Raw genomic sequence first — 27,858 nt, 5'->3', positions numbered from 1 at the left:
TGTGGGGGTTGTTGATGTACTTCTGTTCTCACCTGGAGCCATACTGCTTGGTCTGCTCAGCAGCTGCTGGCGTTTCTGCTCTGTCCCATGATCCCCCCCACTACCACTACCACCCTCTGCCCTGGGACCTCTGGGCTCAGGTCACATGACACCTCAGTGAAAAAGTATTTATCGTCAGACTGAACCCTTAGTCTCGACTTCTTAGCTGCACTGCTGCCCTCTGCTGGCCTGTCTTTGTAACACTGTTTCTCACTCTCCCTTTTCTGTTCAGTCTTTCTCTGTAGCAGAAGAAGCTATGTTATGATTGTCTCTATTCTCTGGGTTTGCTTTGCTATGTGGACCTCTATGCTCTGTTTGAAAGTCTGAGCTGTCAGGATAAGGGGAGAGGTTTAGTGTGGGACATATTCTCTCTTGCCTTAAATGTGAACCCTGTGAACTAAGAGTGCAGTTCTTCTCCCCATGCCCCCACAGTATCAGAGGGGTCTTGGTCTCCAGACGGAAGGTTACAAGGGACATAGTTCTTCTTTGAGTTGCATTTCTTCCCTGCTGGAGGTGTGCTGTGGGAGGGCAGGGAGTCTGTGGAGAAGGCCTGCTCTAGATGGTCTAGATGGCAGGTTTCGGGCCTGCTTTGAGGAAGAGTTGTGGTTATCTTGTGTGGATGTTGGGGTTGTGTTGTGTGGATGTTGTAATGGGTGAGGTGATGATGGGTGAGGTGGTGTCTCCTTCCCCCACTGGGCTGGCCAGTGAGTGGAACCAGTCCAGTCCACTCTCTGAGTCTGTGGTGATGTCAGAGTGCCCCGGCCCCCTTATTGGAGCGTTGGAGCTCTTCTCTACGTAATGACAACCAATGCTCAGATCACTGTGTTGTGCAGAGGAGTACATTTTTCTGTTCTACTTTAGGGGAGCATGGCTCATTATTCTGCAGCCTAAAGAAAGCACAATGACTCACTGTATATGAGAGGGAATTCTTAATCCTTCTCGGAGAATTGTATTCAGTATTTTCACTGGGCTTGGGTTCAGAGATAATATGTTGGTGGGGAGATGTTATAAGTTTTTTGAAATTTTATTTCACCTTTATTTAACCAGGTAGGCTAGTTGAGAACAAGTTCTCATTTGCAACTGCGACCTGGCCAAGATAAAGCATAGCAGTGTGAACAGACAACACAGAGTTACACATGGAGTAAACAATTAACAAGTCAATAACACAGTAGAAAAAAAAGAACAAAAAGAGTCTATATACATTGTGTGCAAAAGGCATGAGGAGGTAGGCAAATAATTACAATTTTGCAGATTAACACTGGAGTGATCAATGTTCAGATGGTCATGTACAGGTAGAGATATTGGTGTGCAAAAGAGCAGAAAAGTAAATAAATATAAACAGTATGGTGATGAGGTAGGTAAAATTGGGTGGGCTATTTAACGATAGACTATGTACAGCTGCTCAGATAGCAGATGTTTGAAGTTGGAGACTTTTATCTCCCTCACCAACTTCAAACATCTGCTATCTGAGCAGCTGTACATAGTCAGCGATTTTTGCAATTCGTTCCAGTCACAGGCAGCAGAGAACTGGAACGAAAGGCGGCCAAATGAGGTGTTGGCTTTAGGGATGATCAGTGAGATACACCTGCTGGAGCGCGTGCTACGGGTGGGTGTTGCCATCGTGACCAGTGAACTGAGATAAGGCGGAGCTTTACCTAGCATGGACTTGTAGATGACCTGGAGCCAGTGGGTCTGGCGACGAATATGTAGCGAGGGCCAGCCGACTAGAGCATACAGGTCGCAGTGGTGGGTGGTATAAGGTGCTTAAGTGACAAAATGGATGGCACTGTGATAAACTGCATCCAGTTTGCTGAGTAGAGTATTGGAAGCTATTTTGTAGATGACATCGCAGAAGTCGAGGATCGGTAGGATAGTCAGTTTTACTAGTGTAAGTTTGGTGGCGTGAGTGAAGGAGGCTTTGTTGCGGAATAGAATGCCGACTCTAGATTTGATTTTAGATTAAAGATGTTTGATATGAGTCTGGAAGGAGAGTTTACAGTCTAGCCAGACACCTAGGTACTTATAGATGTCCACATATTCTAGGTCGGAACCATCCAGGGTGGTGATGCTAGTCGGGCGTGCGGGTGCAGGCAGCGAACGGTTGAAAAGCATGCATTTGGTTTTACTAGCATTTAAGAGCAGTTGGAGGCCACGGAAGGAGTGTTGTATGGCATTGAAGCTCGTTTGGAAGTTAGATAGCACAGTGTCCAAGGACGGTCCGGAAGTATACAGAATGGTGTCGTCTGCATAGAGGTGGATCAGTGAATCGCCCGCAGCAAGAGAAACATCATTGATATATACAGAGAAAAGAGTCAGCCCGAGAATTGACCCTGTGGCACCCCCATAGAGACTGCCAGAGGACCGGACAGCATGCCCTCCGATTTGACACACTGAACTCTGTGAATATGGTGATTGACAGAGTCGAAAGCCTTGGCCAGGTCGATGAAGACGGCTGCACAGTACTGTCTTTTATCGATGGCGGTTATGATATCATTTAGTACCTTGAGCGTGGCTGAGGTGCACCCGTGACCGGCTCGGAAACCAGATTGCACAGCGGAGAAGGTACGGTGGGATTCGAGATGGTCAGTGACCTGTTTGTTGACTTGGCTTTCAAAGACCTTAGATAGGCAGGGCAGGATGGATATAGGTCTGTAACAGTTTGGGTGCAGGGTGTCACCCCCTTTGAAGAGGGGCATGACTGCGGCAGCTTTCCAATCCTTGGGGATCTCAGACGATATAAAAGAGAGGTTGAACAGGCTGGTAATAGGGGTTGCGACAATGGCGGCGGATAGTTTCAGAAATAGAGGGTCCAGCAGAGGTGTATTTGGAGGGCCAGTTGGTCAGGATGACGTCTATGAGGGTGCCCTTGTTTACAGATTTAGGGTTGTACCTGGTGGGTTCCTTGATGATTTGTGTGAGATTGAGGGCATCTAGCTTAGATTGCAGGACTGTCGGGGTGTTAAGCATATCCCAGTTTAGGTCACCTAACAGAACAAACTCTGAAGCTAGATGGGGGGCGATCAACTCACAAATGGTGTCCAGGGCACAGCTGGGAGCTGAGGGGGGTCGGTAGCAGGCGGCGGTAGCAGGGTCGGTAGCAGTGAGAGACTTATTTCTGGAGAGAGTAATTTTTAAAATTAGTAGTTCAAACTGTTTGGGTATGGACCTGGAAAGTATGACATTACTTTGCAGGCTATCTCTGCAGTAGACTGCAACTCCTCCCCCTTTGGCAGGTCTATCTTGACGGAAAATGTTATAGTTGGGTATGGAAATCTCAGAATTTTTGTTGACCTTCCTGAGCCAGGATTCAGACACGGCAAGGACATCAGGGTTAGCAGAGTGTGCTAAAGCAGTGAGTAAAACAAACTTAGGGAGGAGGCTTCTGATGCTTCTGATAAGTGGGATTTATACTGAACAAAAATATAAACGCAACATATAAAGTGTTGGTCCCATGTTTCATGAGCTGAAAATAAAGATCCCAGAAATGTTCCATACGCACAAAAAGCTTATTTCTCTCAAATGTTGTGCACAAATTAGTTCACACCCCTGTTAGTGAGAATTTCTCATTTGCCAAGATAATTCATCCACCTGACAGGTGTGGCATATCAATAATCTGATTAAACAGCATGATCATTACATAGGTTCACCTTGTGCTGGGGGCAATAAAAGGCAACTCTAAAATGTGCAGTTTTGTCACAATACCACAGATGTCACAGATGTCTCTTGTTTTGAGAGAGAGGAATTGGCATGCTGACTGCAGGAATGTCCACCATAGCTGTTGACAGATAACTGAATGTTAATTTGTCTACCATAAGCTGCCTCCAACGTAGTTTTAGAGAATTTGGCAGTACTTCCAACCGGCCTCACAACCGCAGACTAGGTGTAACCATGCCAGTTCAGGACCTCAACATCCGGCTTCTTCACCTGCGGAATCGTTTGAGACCAGCGCCCCGGACAGCTGATGAAACTGTGGATTTGCACAACTGAAGAATTTCTGCACAAACAGTCAGAACCCCTCTCTGGGAAGCTCATTTGCGTGCTCGTCATCCTTACCAGGGTCTTGGCCTGACTGCAGTTCGGTGTGTCGTAAGCGACTTCAGTGGGCAAATACTCACCTTCAATGGTCACTGGCACGCTGGAGAAGTGTCATCTTCACAGATGAATCCCAGTTTCAACTGTACCGGGTAGATAGCAGGCAGCGTGTATGGCGTTGTGTGGGTGAGCAGTTTGCTGATGTCAACGTTGTGAACAGAGTGCCCCGTGGTGGCGGTGGGGTTAAGCTACGGACAACGAACAGAATTGCATTTTATCGATGGCAATTTGAATGCACAGAAATACCGTGACGAGATCCTGAGGCCCATTGTCATCCCATTGCCGCCATCAGCCCATGTTTTAGCATGATAATGCACAATACCATGTCGCAAGGATCTGTACACAATTTGCGGAAGCTCAAAATGTCCCAATTCTTCCATGGTCTGCATACTAACCAGATATGTCACCCCTTGAGCATCTTTGGGATGCTTTGGATCGATGTGTATGACAGCGTGTTCCAGTTCCAATATCCAGCAACTTCGCACAGCCTTTGAAGATGAGTGGGGACAACATTCCACAGGCAACAATCAACAGCTTGATCAACTCTATGTGAAGGAGATGTGTCGTGCTGCATGAGGCAAATAAAGGTCACACCAGATACTGACTGGTTTTCTGATCCACATTCCTACCTTTTATTTTTTAAAGGTATCTGTGACCAACAGATGCATATCTGTATTCCCAGTTAAGTGAAATCCATAGATTGGGGCCTAATGAATTTATTACAATTGACTGATTTCCATATATGAACTGTAACTCAGTAAAACCTTTGAAATTGCTGCATGTTGCATTTATATAATTTGTTCAGTGTAGTTTGAAAATAGTATGTGTGTGTGCTTAGTCTGGGCATTTCGTACTCTTGACAGCTTTCCCATTTTCCAGTTCTGCATAGGTTCATACACCACAAAACATTGTCCTTTGAGTCTCCACAATTATAACTCGCGCTCATCGTCTCACCTTGAGAGCCTGTCCATCTCCTTGTTGAGGATGTGTAGGAGCTGGAGTCCCTCCAGAACGAACTGACACTGTGTCCGGTACTGCTGACTGGGGTTGTCAGGAAATGACATGTGCAGAGCATTTCTATCTCCCAGGAGAGTGCCCCCTAAGGCTCAGACACACAACCAATCTCCCAGACACTTGCCTTTCCATTTCCATTTCATGTGGTGCGTGTCATGAAGTGTTGGGCTAATGACATTACACTCAATGAAATTGAAAAATGTGACGTCATATCACAGTTTCCTAGCTGCGTAGTGCACTCCGTGACAGAGACCTCGACAACAGCATCCTCCACATGGAAACATCAACCTGGCACGTGCTGCAAGGGACCAAGGGAAACATAATACGCTGTTTGATCACATATGAACGACTATAGTATAAAACATTCGTATAATAAATATTATTTTAAATATGAATTATTACAGTTTCAGTAAATACTAAACACCTTAGTAAATGAACTAAACCTAATTGAGTGCAGAAGGAAAAGAATGATATTATATTTGTCCCGCTCTCTGCGAGGCGGCTGAGGCTCTCCAGCATGCGGTCGGTGGTGTGGGCTGCGTTCCTGCTGTCACTTTGCTTCTGCAACTGGTAGCCTCTGGACAGAATGGAGTTGGCCTCCTCAGACACCCGCGGCTGCAGCCCCTTGGTAGGGCAGAAATAGGCCTTCATCTTCTCCATGCACCACAGAGACTCCTATGACTGGCTGGGAGCTCCTGGAGGGCAGAGGAAGGCGTTATTATTATCAGGGTCGTATTCATTATCAAATCAAATTTGCATTTGTCACATGTGCCGAATACAACCTTACCGTGAAATGATTACTTACCAGTCACCAGACAGAAGGACTGAAAACAGGAAGGGACTACCTGAACTTGTTTATTAAGAATTGTTTTCAGTTGCAAAACATTTTTTGCTACATTTTTCCCTAATGAGTAGGACCCGGCCTTCAGTAACCACAGCTCTGAGTGGTCGTCTTGATAATGACACAGAGCACCAATTAAACTGGGGCGATGACGTAGAGAGTATACATCATTGGCTTTTATTCAACATAGCTCTTCCTCGTGCAAGTAGTGTGGGAATTATATTATGCAAATCATCATGTGCTGGATTCCGGGGAAGAGAGACCATACGAGGTCTCAAGTCTAATTTGCAGCGTAGCGTAGCTTAACTTAACGATATCATATCCCAGTGATTCTCCTCTGTAATTGGTGGATATCACAGGCACTAAGAGCAGTGCTATTACACTCCACTTCTAGAGAGATGGTTTTATTTGATCCCTGTTCTGTACTTCAACTGATCCTATGTCATTAATTGGCCGGAGAGTCCTACCACCTGGTTTTCCAGGTCTGAATCAATCTCTAACATCCAGTAGGACCAGGACCAGGTCAAAACGACTGAGCAGGGATCTGGCTAGGGCCACGTTGACCGACACAGGCACGTTGGAGTCCTCCTGGCCCTTAAGGGTTGGATGCTGCCAAGATGGTTGTCCCGGTGTTCAGTTTACACACAATGCTGGGAAATACAGAGGGAAATACAGAGGGAAATACAGAGGGAAATACAGAGGGAAATACAGAGGGAAATACAGAGGGAAATACAGAGGGAAATACAGAGGGAAATACAGAGGGAAATACAGAGGGAAGAAACGACCAAAAAATAAATGAAGGAAATAGAAAGACGCATTATGTGTCATTATGTCATTATCTTTTTAATGCCTACTGACATTATCGTGTTCGACGTGTCTAACTCTCAACCCACAACAGAAGTAAAGACCAATTTTGAGTGCAAGATAGGAATTCTATACAGTAGAGCAAGAGGCTTTATAGAACCGCCCTCTGGAATTATATTATGACTATATACATATAAAAAGTGTATTTTCTTTACCCTGCACCTTGGCCACAGTGATGGTCTGCTTCTCCATGGTTCCGTGGATACTGGTGCGGTCGTGCTCTTTGATGCTGTTGAACAACAGGGCTCCTGCCTCTAGATGCCACTCCCAAGAGTCCTTCACGGCTGCCACCGTGACACACACTGCATTTTTTACTACTATAAGTGGTTATTTCATGGATTCTTCTAAGCAAAGTGCACTGTATCAGATGCACCAGCAGAGGGCAGACAGACCTGCGGAAGGAGAGAAGATCCCAGCAGTGAGGACTGAGAGGGGAGTGATTTTAGCAGCGTACTTCAGAAACTTTCTACCTGCAGAAGATGAGACTCGCCTAAACAAAGACCTAATTACAGATCTAGAATCAGATATTAACATGAACACGGTTATTTTCAGTATATAAGATACAGTTGAAGTCAGAAGTTTACCTACACTTAGGTTGGAGTCATTAAAGCTTGTTTTTCAACTACTCCACAAATTATAGTTTTGGCAAGTCGGTTAGGACATCTACTTTGTGCATGACACAAGTAATTTTTTCAACAATTGTTTACAGACAGATTATTTCACTTATAATTCACTGTATCACAATTCCAGTGGGTCAGAAGTTTACATACACTAAGTTGACTGTGCCTTTAAACAGCTTGGAAAATTCCAGAAAATGATGTCATGGCTTTAGAAGCTTCTGATAGGCTAATTGACATCATTTGAGTCAATTGGAGGTGTACCTGTGGATGTATTTCAAGGCCTACCTCCAAACTCAGTGCCTCTTTGTTTGACATCATGGGAAAATCAAAAGAAATCAGCCAAGACCTCAGAAAAAAAAATTGGAGACCTCCACAAGTCTGGTTCATCCTTGAGAGCAATTTCCAAATGCCTGAAGATACCACATTCATCTGTACAAACAATAGTACGCAAGTATAAACACAATGGGACCACGCAGCCGTCATACCGCTCAGGAAGGATACGCATTCTGTCTCCTAAAGATGAACGTACTTTGGTGCGAAAAGTGCAAATCAATCCCAGAACAACAGCAAAGGACCTTGTGAAGATGCTGGAGGAAACAGGTACAAAAGTATCTATTTCCACAGTAAAATGAGTCCTATATTGACATAACCTGAAAGGCCGCTCAGCAAGGATGAAGCCACTGCTCCAAAACCACCATTAAAAAGCCAGACTACGGTTTGCAACTGCACATGGGGACAAAGATCGTACTTTTTGGAGAAATGTCCTCTGGTCTGATGAAACAAAAATAAAACTTTTTGGCCATAATGACCATCGTTATGTTTGGAGGAAAAAGGGGGAGGATATAAGCCGAAGAACACCATCCCAACCGTGAAGCACGGGGGTAGCAGAATCATGTTGTGGGGGTGCTTTGCTGCAGGAGGGACAGGTGCACTTCACAAAATAGTTAGCATCATGACGAAGGACAATTGTGTGGATATATTGAAGCAACATCTCAAGACTTCAGTTAGGAAGTTAAAGCTTGGTTGCAAATGGGTCTTCCAAATTGACAATGACCCCAAGCATACTTTCAAAGTTGTGGCAAAATGGCTTAAGGACAACAAAATCAAGGTATTGGAGTGGCCATCACAAAGCCCTGACCTCAATCCTACAGAACATTTGTGGGCAGAACTGAAAAAGCTTGTGCGAGCAAGGAGGCCTACAAACCTGACTCAGTTACATCAACTCTGTGAGGAGGAATGGGCCAAAATTTACCTAACTTATTGTGGGAAGCTTGTGGAAGGCTACCTGAAGCGTTTGACCCAAGTTAAATAATTTATAGCCAATCCTATCAAATACTAATTGAGTGTATGTAAACTGCTAACCCACTGGAAATGTGATGAAAGAAATAAAAGCAGAATAATTCATTCTCTCTACTAATTATTCTGACATTTCACATTCTTAAAATAAAGTGGTGATCCTAACTGACCTAAGACAGGGAATGTTTTTACTAGGAATAAAGGTCAGGCATTGTGAAAAACTGAGTTTAATGTATTTGGCTAAGGTGTATGTAAACTTCCAACTTCAACTGTATGTGAGAGAAATGGGCCCATGTTTAGAACAAGGATACATACCTCTTACCTTTGTTCCATAGGGATCTATGCTTTGCACCCCACCGGCTAACACCATAGCAACAGATAACTTAACTACGTACATCCAAAACACCTGTGGGCACAGACTCATGAGAATCTACTTCCTGCCTTCGGAATGGAAAAAGAACACCAATCAAATTCCATAAACTCTTCATGTCCATCTCATCTCATAGTATTTATCATGTAATAATGACTATTAAATAAATGTAAAAGTAGTATTTAAATCTATATGGCAACAGTTAGTTAGGTTAGTTTCTATGTACCAGCTATAGGGTCATGTTTGCAATTGTCCCAGAGCTAGTCAAACTCCTTCTGCATGTCCTCTAGGACCAGAGCTGCCATGGTCTGCTCATTGTTCACTTCAATAAAGTTGGCTTTCAACACTAGATCCAGTTCACAATGTGCGCCCTCATACAGGGGCTTCCATCGCTGACAAACTACTCCATGCACTGTGACATCATCTTGTTGACAATTTTAATTATAATAATGAGATTTTAGAAAATCAGCCCAACATTCATTGTGATGTCACTAATCCCTTTAAAAACATTCCTATTAATTAAAAAGACTCCTATTCATCTATTATGACTTCATCTTGGGTGAAAGCCAATCATACAGTATTGTGATGTTATCATAAACAAAATGACACCCCAATATAACATCCATATATCATACAGTATTATGACATCATTGGTCACACATCACACTGTGGAATTCCAATACTCAGTGATGTCACAATCTACCTGGCAACATAATGATGTCACCTCTGCAAAACAAATAATTGTTTTTTAAAAATCCCATAATATGACAACATCCTTTATGTAACAAATCACACTGTGACGCCAACTGTAATACTGCATCATAGTGATAACCCACTGGGCACACACTGGTTGAATCAAGTTATGTTGAACCAACGTGGAATAGACATTGAATTGACATCTGTGCCCAGTGGGAAGTGATGTCATAGTGACCAGTGTTACCTGATTTACAGCTGTCCACCAGATCATCCTCTAGAATGACCACCATGGAATACTGCCCACAGACAGCCTGAACCTGGACACCCAGATCAGCAGGGAAAGGGGGGCCGCAGTCTGATAGGCTTACAATTTCTGTTTGCAGATGTTATTTAACATGCTGTTCCACCTTCAACCCACAGTAGGGTTATACAATGTGTAAAACAGAGCTACAGCCCCTTGTCCCCCAGCCAGTCAATCACCTGCTCATGGGTCTTAATCTGCGGTTAGTCCCTGCAGGCTGCTGGGTAGGTGAACTTGGTGGCAGGTGAACTTGGAGTTGCAGAGGTCCTGGTTGGGGCAGTAGGTGGGAGCTCCATCCGGCAGTAGGTGGGAGCTCCATCCGGCAGTAGGTGGGAGCTCCATCCGGCAGTAGGTGGGAGCTCCATCCGGCAGTAGGTGGGAGCTCCATCCGGCAGTAGGTGGGAGCTCCATCCGGCAGTAGGTGGGCAAGTCGGTTTGCAGGGAGAGCACATGACGGCACACATTTAGTCCCTTGTACTCCAGGACCTTGGTCACACTGGTGCGGATGACCGTGTCTGTTACGAACAGGAAGTGACCCGCGTTCCGAGACTTGGGGATGTTCTCCCTGGTGAGCTCTGGACACAGAGGAAGATCTGAGGCGTGATGACACATTCAGCAGAGAAGGTTAAGGTTATGGACATCAAATAGACCAAGGAGCACTGGACAACAAAATTGATAATACAACTGCACCAACATCCCCAAGTCTCGGAACGCGGGTCACTTCCTGTTCGTAACAGACACGGTCATCCGCACCAGTGTGACCAAGGTCCTGGAGTACAAGGGACTAAATGTGTGCCATCATGTGCTCAAGTTCAGCATTACTTGTCATGCTCAATATACACCACCAGATGGGGATCTCTACCCACTCTTGTATTGAGGAGAGATCGCTTACATCTTGCATCAGTCAAATAAAACACACTACATAGAAGATTGAAAAAATGCTTGGCCTACACATCTGGCACAAGTTGTTGCCTTGCTGTACATCTGTTAAGTAGCCTACAGTATTGATTTTCAGTGGATAAAAGTACCTAATGGAGAGAGTTCTAAGGGAGAAGCCTAGCCATCTTTTATTTTAACAGGTAGCTTAAAAGTGCCCGCATACTAGGTTTGGTTTGCTTCTAGCAGAACTTAGTCAGGCGAAGTAAATGTCTGTGCCTCGTATACTTCCTTCAAAGACCTTTGCTTAAAAATGTAAAATATTACGGTTTGTTCCTATTGAGACGCCGTAGCAATAACATAGCCAGTATACCCTTCTAAAAATATTCTGAATTAATCTAAAATAAGGCCAGCATCCCGGAGTCGCCGCTTCACTGTTGATGTTGAGACTGGTGTTTTGTGGGCACTATTTAATGAAGCTGCCAGTTGAGGACTTGTGAGGCGTCTGTTTCTCAAACTAGACACTCTAATGTACGTGTCCTCTTCCTCAGTTGTTTACCGGGGCCTCCCACTCCTCTTTCTATTCTGGTTAGAGACAGTTTGCGCTGTTCTGTGAAGGGAGTAGTACACAGCATTGCACGAGATCTTCACTTTCTTGGCAATTTCTCGCATGGAATAGCCTTCATTTCTCAGAACAAGAATAGACTGATGAGTTTCAGAGGAAAGTGCTTTGTTTCTGGCCATTTTGAGCCTGTAATCAAACCCACAAATGCTGATGCTCCAGATACTCAACTAGTCTAAAGAAGGCCAGTTGTATTGCTTCTTTAATCAGGACAACAGTTTCCAGCTGTGCTAACAGAATTGCAAAAGGGGTTTTCTAATGATCAATTAGCCTTTTAAAATGATCAACTTGGATTAGCTAACACAACATGCTATTGGAACACAGGAGTGATTGTTGCTGATAATGGGCCTCTGTAGATATTGTAGATTATCCATAAAAAATCAGCTGTTTCCAGCTACAATAGTAAATTTACAACATTAACCATGTCTACACTGTATTTCAGATCAATTTGATGTTCTTTTAATGGACAAAAATGTTTGCTTTTCTTTCAAAAACGGTAGTGTACATATGACCTTAATTACCTTGATTAACCTGTACCCCCGCATATTGACTCGTTACCGGTGCCCCATGTATATAGCCTCGTTACCGTTATTTTATTGTTACAATTTTTAATTTTTTTAATGTATTTTTTGTGAAAATATTTTCTTACTTACTTTAAAAAAAAACGTATTATTGGTTAAGGGCTTGTAAGCAATGTTCCCACTAAGCTGCACGCTTACGGGGGGCACACAGCTCCAGTGGTGTAAAGCACTTAAGTAAAAATGCTTTAAAGTACTACTTAAGTAGTTTTTTGGGGTATCTGTACTTTACTTTATTATTTATATTTTTGGCAACTTTTACTTCACTACAGTCCTAATGAAAATAATGTACTTTTTACTAAATACATTTTCCCTGACACCCAAAAGTACTCGTTACATTTTGACAGGAAAATGGTCCAATTCACACACTAATCAAGAGAACATCCCTGGTCACCCATACTGCCTCTGATCTGGCGGACTCACTAAACACAAATGCTTCGTTTGTAAATTATGTCTGGGTGTTGGAGTGTGCCCCTGGCTATCCATCAATTTAATTTTTTTTTTTTAAATGGTGCTGTCTGGATTGCTTTATATAGGGAATTTGAAATGACTTATACTTTTACTTTTGATACTTAAGTACATTTTAGCAATTCCATTTACTTTTGATTCGTAAGTATATTTAAAACCAAATACGTTTAGACCTTTACTCAAGTAGAATTTTACTGGGTGAAAGTTGAGTAATTTTCTATTAAGGTATCTTTACTTTTACTCAAGTATGATAATTGAGTACTTTTTCCACCACTGCGCAGCTCCCCGGGACTGCCGTGCAGAACAAATATCAGCCCGCACAGAGAAGCACGAGATTAAACTAAAGTTTTCCATGTTAGTTAACACTATCAATGTTTCCCTTTCCTGTGGGAATTGTGATCGAATCAACACAATATTACCCACTTTCAATGCAACATATCGAAACCAAAACGAACTATGCAATATTTAATATGCAATACGAACTATGCAAGATATTTTGTTGTAGGCAGGACACATTAGTGTAGGATTATGTTGCATTGACACTGCACGACTCAGGCCCGTACTCTACACAGACCCGTGTGCCATAAACAATCAGAACCGGAATAGGCCTAAATGCAAATAGACCATTGCCATATATGGATCTGTGCCATTCACTTTGAACTGGACTGTGTTTACAGCATGACCGGTTGTGATTCAATTGCGTTTGTTTTGAGATCAAAGTGAGAGCTACATGTAGCAACGTGTGCACTTTTGTTCATCTCCTTTGCTAGTTAGTGAGATATTAGCCCATTTATAGATCATTTGTAGTCAGCAATGAGGGCGTGACTGCTTCCTACAAGAGCACAAAATGTGTGCATTTCTTGACATCTTTAAAAAGTGAGTCAGGTAAAGAGGGTTTTTTTTGTCTTAAAGAGGCAGTGTTGTATTTTGAGATAGGCATGAATAAGCTAAGTAGCCAATAGGCAGAGGGTAGTATAACTTGTCTGATTCTGTGTAATAATGGTATGTGAATAATGCTGCATTTTATTTTGTAAAGTTGTTTTATGCATCAAACAACAAGATTTTCAGTCACAAGGGGATAAACAGGTTCATGTCGAGCCCTGCAGCTTTTCTTAAAAAGTCTCATGGAATGTAGACCTACATTGAACACCACACATGGGCTGCTACTGTAGGCTGAATGATAGAACAGCTATTTCTATGTTAAAATATTATGGGATGCATTTTCTTGATTGTTTTTGATGGTAGGCCGCTCTGGTAGGCCTACATTATGATCAATTAGCCACAGTAGCCTACTTGACCACTGTTAAAACTAACTTAAATCGGGTACAGTCTCAGTGTTCACAGTAAACTCGCCCTGGAAGTTGCACAGAACTTTCACAATGTTCAAGTTTGCACTCAGCAGAATAGAAATGTGCTCAGTGATGAAAACATTTGGAGGGAACATTGCTTGCGAGGAAGCATTTCACGGTAAGGTTTGCACCCGTTGTATTCGTTGCATGTGGCAAATAAAATTGGATTTGGATTTGATTTAATAGGTGACATTGCTCTTCTTTCATCCCACGCACTGACAAAATATAAAAGGAAAATAGTCCTTTATGGTGGATCCAATGCAATATTCCAGCCCACCAAATGCTATCATGGACTCATGGAACATATCATCTCTCTCCATCTAGCATCTTAAATGGCATTCACATTGTACGTCCACATCTTCAGTGCTTTTACACGAAGCCCTGTCCATTTTCTCAGTGAGATTAGACAACTCCGATTTAAGATGCAGCCCACATACAGCGGTCCTCTCCACAGAGAGACATACTTTGTATTTTGAGCGAGCAACATGTTGAAAACATCGAGTCATCAAAAGAGCCCAGCATACCCTGAGGAGAAAGATATTGGTCTGACCTTAAGCATTGCTGTGTTGTAGTAACATTCCCCAGCAGAACACACACGGCCACATCACCAAGAGCCCTTTGAAGCGCATCCTCTGGCTAATTATAACACTGCTGTCTGTACCAGTGAGACCCCAGACTGCAGTGCACAATGGCTAAAGTAATTAGGTGTGGAGGTTGACCTAGGACGGCTGACACAGGAACATGTATAAACCGGTACTTTGTTTTGGTTCTAAGCGGTTCAGAACTTTATTTTGCTGGTCGGAATAGTGGAACAGAACAAAAAAATGGTGAATCATAATGAAGGAAGTCGACAATCTACTGTCAAATCCTTTTCAATCCTTGTCATATGAAGATAAATTATAGATAAAACGTATCGGTGCTCATCGGCCGTTGGACATAAACATTACACAACAAGGTGGAAATCGCAAATTCAGTAATGAGTGGTTTGAAAGGAATCAGTGGCTAACTGCAAGCATTGCAAAGCAATCACTAGCCTGCTACTCAGTGGAGTGAGTGTGTGGTCCAAGTCTGGGTTTAAGGGTCTCTTTTCCAAGCTTAAAAGGATAAACATTCAACATTGGCCACACTGCCAATCCAGCATGACTTCTTCCGTGTTTGAAACAACTGGAAATTCGGAACTGGGAAATCTCAGACTTCAGTGAGTTCAAGACAACTGGAAACTCTGAAAGAAACAAGCTCCGACTGGGAAAATAAGTTTGGAACGGTCATCCAACTCGGAATTCCAAGTCGGGAACGTGGGCCCCTATCACTGACGTCATAATTCAACCTTGATTTTTTTTCAGAGTTCCTAGTTGTCTTGAAAGCGCCATAAATCCAGAGAATGCCAAACTTTAAATGACAACGTTTGAAGACACGAAGGACCTCTGCACGACCTTCCTGTTCACATGAACACAGCACAACAAGGTGAGTCCAAAAATGTCTTGTACTGTATGCTGCTGCATAAATGATGTAATGTGACAGGAAGTGCAGAGCATTTGGAAGTATTCAAACCTCTTGACATTTTCCACATTTAGGTTATAATTACATATATTTTTTCCTCATCAATCTACACACAATACCCCATAATGACAAAGAAAAAACAGGTTTTTATACATTTTTGCAAATGTATAAAGAAAAAAACTGAAATATCACATTTACATAAGTATTCAGACCCTTTACTCAGTACTTTGTTGAAGCACCTTGGGTAGCTATTAAAGCTTTGAGTTTTCTTGGGTATGACGCTACAAGCGTGGCACACCTGTATTTGGGGAGTTTCTCCTATCCTCTAAAGCTCTGTCAAGTTGGAAAGGGTCCTGAAGCCACTCCTGCGTTGTCTTGGTTGAGTGCTTAGGGTCGTTGTTCTGTTGGAAGGTGAACCTTCGTCCCAGTCTGAGGTTCTGAGCGCTCTGGAGCAGGTTTTCATCAAGGATCTCTGTTCTTTGCTCTGTTCATCTTTCCCTTGATCCTGACTAGTCTCCCAGTCCCTGCTGCTGAAAAACAACCCCACAGCATGATGCTACCACCACCATGCTTCACCGTAAGGATGGTGCCTGGTTTCCTCCAGACGTGACGCTTGGCATTCAGGCCAAAGAGTTCAATCTTGGTTTCATCAGACCAAAGAATATTGTTTCTCATGGTCTGAGAGTCTTTAGGTGTCTTTTGGCAAACTCCATGCAGGCTGTCATGTGCCTTTTACTGAGGAGTGGCTTCCGTCTGGCTACTCTACCACAAAGGCCTGATTGGTGGAGTGCTGCAGAGATGCTTGTCCTTCTGGAAGCTTCTCCCATCTCCACAGAGGTACTCTGGAGCTCTGTCAGAGTGACCATCGGGTTCTTGGTCACCTCCTTGACTAAGGCCCTTCTCCCCCGATTGCTCAGTTTGGCCGGGCGGCCAGCTCTAGGAAGAGTCTTGGTTGTTCCAAACTTCTTCCATTTAAGAATGATGGAGGCCACTGCGTTCTTGCCATCATCGGATATTGTAAGAGCTTTTATTGTCTGCTTATATGCCCCCTTTATTTATCCTACGGTGTACAGGGATAATACTATAAGAACGGCCCACGTTCTGAATTCTATCGCTGTACATTTCAAAAGTGCTGAACATTGACTACGTCCACCCTCGCTCGCTCATTAAAGTCTTAATCAAAATTACGGATAGCCTCTTATCCACTCATTGTCCCCTTATGCCATAGTTTGTACATCTCAATTGTCAGCAGAAACCACATTTGTTTAAGCAAGTCAGCCATATCAGCTATGCTTTTTTAAAGGCAGTAAATGAGACTGAATTAACTGTTTCGCTGCCAAACATAGCTCTGCTGGTTTGGATTTTGCACTGACCAATATGGCTGCCATTTTCACCCCAATCTGGAAATTTGAGGGTCTATAATATAGTCCCTCTACTAATATAATTGGATCTCTATGTTAAGGGCCTCTTACCTGTGATTCGGGCATGCAGGTGGTGTTTGACCTTGTGCCAGCCTTGCTGTGTTGAGTTCACTGACACCGTCTTGGCGGCTCTGTGAAGGGCGTTGTTGAAGATGTTGACCCCTCGCTGGGGTAGGCGTTAAAGTAGTCTCCCACCTCCATGTTGGCTTCGAATAGTGTCATGGTGTTGCTGACCACCGAGTAGTGGGCATCTTCATCAAGCGCCAGAAGGATCTGCATGATGTCAGTCGTGTGGTGCTCTGTTACATACGCCTCAAACACTTGCCCTATCAGAGCTACCAGCTCAGGTTTATCAACATCATGGATCTGCAGGGGTGGAATATGCTTTAAATGTAGCAAGCTGTGTAATGTATGCAATGGTCTATGCAGCCAGATGACATCTCATATAGACCCAAAGGGCTCATCTGTAGTGTCTGGCTAGTAAACTGATGGTGAAATTGGTAGTAGAGGCAAATGTGGACAGCAATCTATCAGGTTGGTGATAGTATGGGCATTCGCGTCAGACAAATGCGCGTGGACCAGAGTTTGTGTGTTCTATTCTGGAGAAACAACTGGTGGCTGCAGAGACATGTTTGTCAAAACTAACAACTTTGGTGAGTTACAAAAATATATTGAAGTAAGTCACTAAACAAAGCCGGAAAATAATTCCTCTAGAGGGCCGAAGATCCCAAAACACTGCAAAGAGAGACGGTTCGCTAAGTGTGTCGTTGGATCGAAAGAAAAGCAGCGCTGCACTCATCTCAGCTTCCTCCATTTAAATCTTACATGAACATAAAAATGATTCCCCTATACCGACGACGGATCAGCTACTAGCGATATTACCACCACTGGAAATAGTCTTTATTATGCTTCCTAAATACTAATGCCCTGAATCACAGATTGGTCACATCATTGCCCTGTTACACATCATGAAATATACTGAGGCAAATAACTACAGACAGCAGCCTAATTGTAACGATTGTCGTTGGTGTAAGAAGGAGTAGACCAAAGCGCAGCGTGGTACGTGTTCATGATACCTTTAATAAACTGAACCCTGAATACAAACAAACAAGAGAATAAAGGAAAACCGAAACAGTCCCGTATGGTGAAAACACTGTAACGGAAAATAACTACCCACAAATCATAGTGGGAAAACAGGCAGTATGGTTCTCAATCAGAGACAACGATCGACAGCTGCCTCTGATTGGGAACCATACCAGGCCAAACACAGAAATACAAAACCTAGAACAAAAACCTAGAATGCCCACCCCAACTCACGCCCTGACCAAACTAAAACAGAGACATAAAAAAGGAACTAAGGTCAGGACGTGACACTAATGAAATCTCCAATTTGGACTCCAGACCAAAGGACAAATTTCCACCGGTCTAATGTCCATTGCTCATGTTTCTTGCCCCAAGCAAGTCTCTTCTTATTATTGGTGTCCTTTAGTACTGGTTTCTTTGCAGCAATTCGACCATAAAGGCCTGATTCACACAGTCTCCTCTGAACAGTTGATGTTGAGATGTGTCTATTCCTTGAGCTCTGTGAAGCATTTATTTGGGCTGCAATTTCTGAGGCTGGTAACCCAATTGAACTTATCCTCTGCAGCAGGAGTAACTCTGGGTCTTCCATTCCTGTGGCAGACCTAGTGAGAGCCAGTTTCATCATAGCTCTTGATGGTTTTTGTGACTGCGCTTGAATAACTTTCAAAGTTCTTGAAATATTCCATATTGACTGACCTTCATGTCTTAAAGTAATGATGGACAGTCCTTTCTCTTTGCTTATTTGAGCTGTTCTTTGCCATAGTCTTTTATCAAATCTGGCTATCTACCTTGTCACAACACAACTGATTGGCTCAGGTGCATTATTAAGGGGGAAATAAATTCCACAAATTAACTTTTAAGAAGGAACACCTGTTAATTGAAATGTATTTCATTCAACTAGGCAAGTCAGTTATTTACAATAACTGACTCTTATTTACAATGACGGCCTAGGAACAGTGGGTTAACTGCCTCATTGAGAATGGCAGATTTTTACCTTGTCAGCTTAGGGATTCGATCCAGCAACCCTTCGGTTAATATCCCAACGCTCTAACCACTAGGCTGCCTGCCATCCCAATTTATATATATATATAACACACTACCGGTCAAAAGTTTTAGAATACTGTCTCAGATTCCCCCGGTACTGCTGCCCTTCCATGCACTACCGGTCAGTTTTACCCTCAAACGTTTGACAATATATACAGTGCCTTGCGAAAGTATTCGGCCCCCTTGAACTTTGCGACCTTTTGCCACATTTCAGGCTTCAAACATAAAGATATAAAACTGTATTTTTTTGTGAAGAATCAACAACAAGTGGGACACAATCATGAAGTGGAACGACATTTATTGGATATTTCAAACTTTTTTAACAAATCAAAAACTGAAAAATTGGGCGTGCAAAATTATTCAGACCCCTTAAGTTAATACTTTGTAGCGCCACCTTTTGCTGCGATTACAGCTGTAAGTCGCTTGGGGTATGTCTCTATCAGTTTTGCACATCGAGAGACTGAAATATTTTCCCAATTCCTCCTTGCAAAACAGCTCGAGCTCAGTGAGGTTGGATGGAGAGCATTTGTGGACAGCAGTTTTCAGTTTTTTCCACAGATTCTCGATTGGATTCAGGTCTGGACTTTGACTTGGCCATTCTAACACCCGGATATGTTTATTTTTAAACCATTCCATTGTAGATTTTGCTTTATGTTTTGGATCATTGTCTTGTTGGAAGACAAATCTCCGTCCCAGTCTCAGGTCTTTTGCAGACTCCATCAGGTTTTCTTCAAGAATGGTCCTGTATTTGGCTCCATCCATCTTCCCATCAATTTTAACCATCTTCCCTGTCCCTGCTGAAGAAAAGCAGGCCCAAACCATGATGCTGCCACCAACATGTTTGACAGTGGGGATGGCGTGTTCAGGGTGATGAGCTGTGTTGCTTTTACGCCAAACATAACGTTTTGCATTGTTGCCAAAAAGTTCAATTTTGGTTTCATCTGACTAGAGCACCTTCTTCCACATGTTTGGTGTGTCTCCCAGGTGGCTTGTGGCAAACTTTAAATGACACTTTTTATGAATATCTTTAAGAAATGGCTTTCTTCTTGCCACTCTTCCATAAAGGCCAGATTTGTGCAATATACGACTGATTGTTGTCCTATGGACAGAGTCTCCCACCTCAGCTGTAGATCTCTGCAGTTCATCCAGAGTGATCATGGGCCACTTGGCTGCATCTCTGATCAGTCTTCTCCTTGTATGAGCTGAAAGTTTAGAGGGACGGCCAGGTCTTGGTAGATTTGCAGTGGTCTGATACTCCTTCCATTTCAATACTATCGCTTGCACAGTGCTCCTTGGGATGTTTAAAGCTTGGGAAATCTTTTTGTATCCAAATCTGGCTTTAAACTTCTTCACAACAGTATCTCGGACCTGCCTAGTGTGTTCCTTGTTCTTCATGATGCTCTCTGCGCTTTTAACGGACCTCTGAGACTATCACAGTGAAGGTGCATTTATACGGAGACTTGATTACACACAGGTGGATTGTATTTATCATCATTAGTCATTTAGGTCAACATTGGATCATTCAGAGATCCTCACTGAACTTCTGGAGAGAGTTTGCTGCACTGAAAGTAAAGGGGCTGAATAATTTTGCACGCCCAATTTTTCAGTTTTTGATTTGTTAAAAAAGTTTGAAATATCCAATAAATGTCGTTCCACTTCATGATTGTGTCCCACTTGTTGTTGATTCTTCACAAAAAAATACAGTTTTATATCTTTATGTTTGAAGCCTGAAATGTGGCAAAAGGTCGCAAAGTTCAAGGGGGCCGAATACTTTCGCAAGGCACTGTATTTAAGCTAACCCCAACTGTTTTCCTAACCTTAACCTAATTCTCCAAACAAGCTACATTAATTATCCTAACCTGCTGCGTAAGGTCTTTGAACCTGCTATGAAAAGTCAAATCTGACATTAACTTGACAAAAGCTGGATCCCTTCTAGCCCATGACCTTTAAGAACTTTGGAACTTTCCTCTGGATTCACACATTCAGTACTACATTCAGTACTCCCACAGGGGTGTTCAAAACTATAACATGAAAGAAACATCACGGCACTTGTCTTAAAATACTCACTATGAATTAAATGCTGCATTTAAATCCACAATGATTCAGTAGAAAACATGTGCTTTTTTATGTGGGTCAAAATAATCTGAAATTGCTTTTATGGCAGGAACCCCTTATATTTTCTGATTTGTTAGCGTCTATGTCTATCCAAAATAAATGTGCAGCTGCAAGGCTATCACATGCCACAATAGGACCAGAGAAATTCACCTTGAACCAGACCTAAAACACAGACACAGTAAATACCTGTACATACTTTGACCTAAAACAGTGTAAAACACAATTTCAAAACATAATGGAGTTCATTCAAACACATTATAATTAAATATTTTCTGCAGAAGTTGGGATTCTATGGCACAGTACTTTATGGTACAAATCCTCCATAAATTGAAAGCCCCCCAAAAAAAAGACAGCACACATATCATGATTAAATGTCACAATAATTATTTATTAGTTAAGCATACATAGTATAATATAAATATAAAATATGCAATTTATTTTTAAAATTGGTGAGACATCATTATATCTGTGTTGAGACAACCATACAAACAGTTTAATTCTACCAAAATTGGTTATGCGTCTGTAACAAACTCTCGCTATGGTGCCATTCTAAAATAAGGTACGGAGAGAGGACAATTTACTGTAGCAGCATATGCATCACTCTTTAGAAACTGCAGAAAAGAAAACGTCAAACATACTCATCGGCACTGTACAAACAAGGAACCTGTTCACGGTGAAGTAATCAACAGAATGAGATGGAGATCATTAAATAATGTTCTTTTTTTTTAGTTTGTTGTGTTTTTCGTTTCCTATGGTTGACATGCTCTCGAGTTGCAAAAGTCAGAAAGTGAAGTACTGGGCGAACCACTCCTGGCGCTGGTGGTCGGGGGATCCTACGGGTGACTCTTCTGTCTCAGGAGGGCTACACAGGGGAGGGGGGACACACACACACGCCACAACAGCAGCACAGTTACACAATACAGGACATTATTGACTAAGGAATCATTATTACACCTTGGAGTTGAGTCATTTGATTTGATTTAAGTCTCTGGGTTTTATGCCTATGTGATGTGTTTGTGAATGTTCCTTAGTGTCGTCGGTATAGTCATTCATCCAGTTCAGAGGATAATGGGATTTTGCTGCGGCAGTATAGATTTGATGATCTGCTCTTAAGTGCGGATTTTTCCTAGAAAACGATAACATTTCCACTGCGCTAATCTGCCTTTAACCCTGTTAAGTGTGCTCATTTCTAAGAGCCCGCGGCTCTACTAACTCTAACTTTTCTGTTTTACATGATCGTCCAGACATGAAATTTTGTGAGATGAAATTACAAGACCATGCGGTTGGTTAATCTTTGACTCAGGTCCTTGGGGGACCACGCTGTCTTGGTTATACAAATATGTGAATGCATCTATTAAAAATCCTATATACTACTTTCACACTACTTGTCTGTAGTTTCTGAAAAGCCAATGCAATTGTAACCAAGGAAAACATCTGAGAGGGAAAATGTATTGAAAGACCATAACCTTACCTATTGTTGTTTGTTCTAAGTCTTCCTAAGATATAGCATAATCAACCTAATGCATTTCACTGGGTTTGCTGGCTTGACCATAGCCTTGGCATTGACAAATTCACAATAACCGCCAACAAACATCACTGTATTCGAACATTGCAGCTTTATTCCACATAAAATAACCTTTGCTCTTTGCCTATAGAGCTAGATATATCTCTGGCTGTCTGTCTGGCTGCCTGGTGTCTAGGGCCCTCCCTCAGCCTCAATTGTTCAGGGGTCGTAGCCTGTTGATGGGCACCAGATGCCTCCTATCTATGAAGGGATTGACATCCGACTGTCTGGAGAGCCAAAAAGGAGGAGAGAATGAGTGGGAGGAGAAGTCTCATTCAAATGTCAGTACAGAACAAACCGTAATAATGTGAAGAGCTCTCCTCTCAACAACTAGAGTGTACAACGAGTTCAAGATGAAAATATCTCAGTGATTTATGACCCAACTTTATATTGCAGTTGATATTTGACAAACACAAAGGCAAGGAAATTGCAGTCTGGGAATCTGATAAAGAACTGTGTAACTTCAGATATTTTGAGTTTTAATTTCCTACTATGGTTATTTCCACAGTTGTTATGTGAAATAACATCCTCTGAACTTAAAGGTTTTATTATTATTATCATGACTAGATACAAATGAATAAACACAGCCTGCACTCATTCTGCACTGCACCAACTGCACTACCCTAACTGAGCTGAAGTTTTTAAATAAAAGACAGGTGGCTTCTTCATCCTGTGCGGGGCCTTGAACTGTTTGTCTCTGAGAACTATCCTAAAATATCTCCTCTGTGATCATTCTCTCCTCAGTCTCAGTAGCCTCCATTGCAGCAAACCCATTCAATTGGTCTGTTCATCACCAATTTCGGATCCAGAGAACACCTGGGCTGAGACGGACAGGGCTGACCTCAACAACAATCAAAAGCTAGAAGCAGAGAAATGGCATAAGCACGCATGCTAGTGTTTTTCATCGGGAAAACTCAGGTATTTATGTACATGTATTGTACTACACATTTGCTGGTGAGCTGAATTAAGACGTTCTATTGATCTAGGTATCTTCTCCGAGAACTGAAGCGTGTGTGTTCTGGTGTAGCCCTGGTGAATCGAAATAGGGCAGCACTTCAGGAGCACTGCACGCAACGAGATCGGGGCAGCCTTTGAATAATCTGAAAGCAAATATGTAATACATGGCACCATTGTGTCATCATTTGCCCCTGAGGTTTGGTTAATACGAGTCGTATGTGCTTCAGCAGGTATGTGGTATGTGGGGGTGCATCTGTTGCTAAGTGTAAACAGGGACACCTTGCCAGGGGCTGAGACAGACAGGCCATGTGTGTGATGCAGTGATGGGAGAGTCCCATGACAATGGAGGGCAGCCCCGCTACAAATCCGCCACGCCGACTCACCTGCAACTTATTTACATAGCGGCATGCAGCGAAGGCAACAGAAACGCCCAAAGCTCAGAGGCACAGTGCACACGGGTACAGATAGATAACAAGTGCAGCAATTGTCAGAAACCTAAGCACCGGATGAGTGCAGGCATCATAAGCTAGTACAACACATGCACAAGAGAGTACCACATTAACATGTGTGCTTAATACACATGAACAGAATTATAGCTGGAAGCACAACCGCGAGCAAAGCAATGCCAAGGCACAAGAGAGAGAGGCGTTCATTGATGAGAGGGAGAGTGTTGTTGCTACTGGAGGCTTCGGTTAGACGTTCACACATCCACACACACGCAAGAAAATACCACCACAGATATTTTCCTCATGTAAAATCAAGACAATTTCACATCAAGGTGGACAACAAAGTGCAGTAAGTGCGGCAAGCCTGGAGGCCGGTGAGGATGAGGGGGTTTAACAGAACAATAACAACATCACCAATGAGTTGTAGGCCTATAACTTCCAGAACAAACTGAACAATTAACACAACGCAGAGACACAAAGAGACAACTCCTAGCGTGCACACTTCAGTTAGCATGTTAAGAGTGATGGTGGGGGTGGGGGGAGGGGTAGTGGTACACATGCTCCTTTTTGCATTCCAATGCCATTTTCAAAGCGTATGTATTTACTATACTTTATAATAGTATAGTAAAGTGTTGATACATCTCCAGCAGTGTGTGTAAGTTCAGCTGGAATATCTTTTGTTGTGTGTTTGAAAAGAAACCCTCTTGTGAAGTCACTGACTTCGCGGTATAAAGTAAAGATGAATTGACATAGAAGTGTATGGGGGGATTGTGGGAGCTCTGCCTCTCTCCGAAAGCTAATTCTCGGGGGATGCAATCAAAGCCTCGCAAAAACTGCAGGCAAAGACAAAAACCATCATGTCCTTCAAATAGAATAGCAATCAAGAGGGAATCCTGGGATGAACCCTCAGCCTGCTGGCAACAGGCAGCACGCAACTTAATCTATTATTCAAGGTAATTAAAGTTCCAGACTGGAGTGCTTAAATGTTTTTTTTGTCATTCCTAATTTAACGCTCTTTTGTTTATCAGAGCGAGGTCTGACACAGAGGGGGGAAGAACATCAACATTCGCCAGTGAGGGTCACATTGAGAAGTTTCTTTTAAAGACTGAAGCCCAACATAAAGGGATATGACAGCTGACTCTGGAGAGGTTTGTATGAAAGCTGCCTATCTGCAGCTGTATGGGCCGAAGGTCAGGGCAAGCCTCTGTCTGTCTGTGTGTCAGTGTGCTTGACCCCTGGGCCTGCCCATGGTGCGGACGGAGGCTTCAGCGGCGAGGGAGGGGCGGCGCTCACCTCATGAATTTCTTGGGCTCTGTCGGAGGGGTCGGTGGGGGCAGAGGTTTGCTAGTGTTGAGCTCAAGGTGGTGAATGGGGGAGTTGGGGATAGGCTCTAGGCGGTTGGGCTGGGGTTGCCCGCTCCCCATCCCTGTTCCTGTCGCCTCCAGAGCCCTGAGGTTTGGAGAGCTGCTGAATCGGTTTGCTGATTTGTCATTCTTTCTCTGTTGCTACACAGTAGGACAAAAACACAAACAAATGGGAAAAATAGGGAAAGCTAGTCCAATGGAAAAAAAGACTGCTGTGTGTATATATATATATATATGTATATAAATATATATATATATATATTTATATTTTTCTCATTCTCTTAGAGGTTTTATGTGGATGGATGCTTTCTGATGGTCAAGCTCGCACCACTCAGCTAGTGAAGCAACAGTCGCTCTCAGCTTTCTGTAAACTAAGATGGGCAAAAAAGGGATGCATCAAAGGAAGAGGCTACAGAAAGTTCACACTAACAAAGAATGGCTTGGAAAGCAAAGGAGAACTGGATGTCTGAACAGGGAGATAACACACATACACACTGACTAACATACACACACAACACACACACACACACACACACACAAAAATGTACAAACACACATAATATCGGAAGTTATAGAACTTGAAATGGAGTCAACAGTTACATATTGACCATGCAGAGTGATCCATTCAACTGGGAGACAGGGGATTGCTGTGTTTACATTGGAATGGGACACAACTTCTCTCCACTAAAGGATGGAATGGTTCCAATGGAAATCAAGGCTAAATATACGTGGAAAATCTCCACTTCAATCATTCTCTACAACGACGTACAGGCAACTGCTTTAGGCCTGTAATGATCGGGATGGTTCCCTAATGGTTTCAAATTGTCACCGGTAGCTTTGGGGCTTCACAAAGTGTCAAAAACTGGCTCAGATGAGCCATATGGCTCTAATCAACTGATGGTCAGTGTTAGTCCAGAGGTGTGTTAGCCTTGTGTCTGTCTGTGTGGTGTGCAAGTGTGCAAGCAGTCAGCTCACCTTGATGAGGGGATTTATTACTCCCACGTTGGGACTGGTGTTGAACACTTTGTTGAAGTTGGTCTCTCTGTTCACCAACTCCAGCTGGTAGAACTTTTTGTCGTCCTGCAAGTCCACAGAGAGATGCCAGTTAGGTCACGGCGCTCTGGGTTCGTGATGGAGCATCTCACTGATGGTTTACGACACACCTCACATACTCGGTCTACAATGGGGCTTAGCAGCACCGGGTGATAGCACTGGCTAAAGTCAGAGGGCTTTCTATCCACTCTCTCTAGTGTCACAGACACTTTGTCACCGATACAGTATGCTGGATAACCTGTCTGAATGCATCGCTGGGACTCGAGGGCTGTAGTAACATAGCTCTCGGAGTCTACTTCTGCTGTATGAGAACTCTTAGGTCATGCAGGGCTACAGCACTCCATAGTCTGGTCTACTATTGTCTGGAGGTAGACAGGCATGCAGGCTCCATGTCTAGGATTGTTGGGTAAAACCACAAAAGGGCATCCTGTAGGCCATCTTGTACTGTGTACATACACTTACCACCAGCTTCTTGACGAGGGACTCCCTCTCAGTCACCATGTCCTTTAGCTCAGCGATCACCTGCAGGTCCTCAGGCCGGCTCTCCCTGTTCCGGAACTTATCCTCCGTGCCCTCCAGCCTGGGGGAGAGGAGGGGGCCATTAGGGCTCAGACGTCTCACAGTTTGTTTGTGTGACGTGATAATAAAAGTGCCTTGGATCAGCTTGGGGATATGAGCATTAATACATGCAGACACTGAGGGAGCGTGTTTTGAAAGCTTCCCTTCCCATACCTACAGTTCAATAGTAAAGCATTAGCTTTTAACTGTCCTAGCTTTAATCTCATAATCAGAAAGCCTATTAGTGCTGGTGTATTACTATGATCAAAAAGTGGCAGTACATGTTTTTCCTGGATTTCCACTTTAACGTGTCAACAAATAACAAGCGCTTTTTTTTATTTAATTATTTTAGAAGAGTTCTTAACAGTGTTCAAAGCCATCTGCCTCTCCACAGTTTTTTTGCTGCCTCTAACTTGAGATTGATGACTTTAATATGCCGAGATATTCCTCGTACTGTAAACAAGCATCCATCATGTCCAGTTTGGCTCGTCGCCCTCAGCACTTACAGATGTGGAATGACAAGTGATACCAAACTTGCCATCAAAACGCCGACGCGAGACAGGGACAGGCAAGAGCTTGAATTAGAGGGAGAGCCTATTGGATATCAGGATAATTGCTTCTGCTGCGCTGCTATGCATCGGCGATCTGTTCATTTCTTGCTCTACTACACATTACTTCAGTGTCACATTTCACTATAGACTCATCTGCATCCAGTGGTGTAAAGTAC

At 43.1% G+C, this 27,858-nt stretch overlaps 2 protein-coding genes across 5 annotated transcripts in view; both read right to left on the bottom strand.

The window, feature by feature from the left end:
- Positions 1-56: 56 nt before the first annotated feature.
- Positions 57-17,577, bottom strand: mcm9 (minichromosome maintenance 9 homologous recombination repair factor). Its single transcript, XM_042300502.1, is given in 18 exon segments — positions 57-278; positions 470-623; positions 5,086-5,236; positions 5,362-5,423; positions 5,425-5,443; positions 5,634-5,889; positions 6,482-6,583; positions 6,585-6,640; positions 7,012-7,146; positions 7,240-7,317; positions 7,320-7,340; positions 9,082-9,207; positions 9,363-9,560; positions 10,068-10,149; positions 10,368-10,726; positions 16,999-17,109; positions 17,112-17,313; positions 17,560-17,577. Coding segments are annotated over 18 exon segments (2,352 nt in total).
- A 3,973-nt stretch (positions 17,578-21,550) lies between these two features.
- Positions 21,551-27,858, bottom strand: part of fam184ab (family with sequence similarity 184 member Ab) — a 146,285-nt gene continuing 139,977 nt past the window's right edge. The window contains exons 16-19 of one of the 4 annotated variants that reach the window (XM_042300709.1): positions 27,030-27,153; positions 26,496-26,600; positions 25,450-25,661; positions 21,551-22,051 (exon numbers count right to left, since the gene is read on the bottom strand). In XM_042300709.1, the coding sequence (XP_042156643.1) occupies positions 21,970-22,051; positions 25,450-25,661; positions 26,496-26,600; positions 27,030-27,153 (523 nt within the window). In that variant the 3' untranslated portion in view covers positions 21,551-21,969. The remainder of the gene's footprint in view (positions 22,052-25,449; positions 25,662-26,495; positions 26,601-27,029; positions 27,154-27,858) is intronic. The other 3 variants (XM_042300710.1, XM_042300711.1, XM_042300712.1) reach the window with 3 other exon arrangements.

This window comes from Oncorhynchus tshawytscha, linkage group LG18 (assembly GCF_018296145.1).
Source record: "Oncorhynchus tshawytscha isolate Ot180627B linkage group LG18, Otsh_v2.0, whole genome shotgun sequence".
NCBI classification, from domain to species: domain Eukaryota; kingdom Metazoa; phylum Chordata; class Actinopteri; order Salmoniformes; family Salmonidae; genus Oncorhynchus; species Oncorhynchus tshawytscha.
This window is presented reverse-complemented; position numbering and strand designations above follow the sequence as displayed.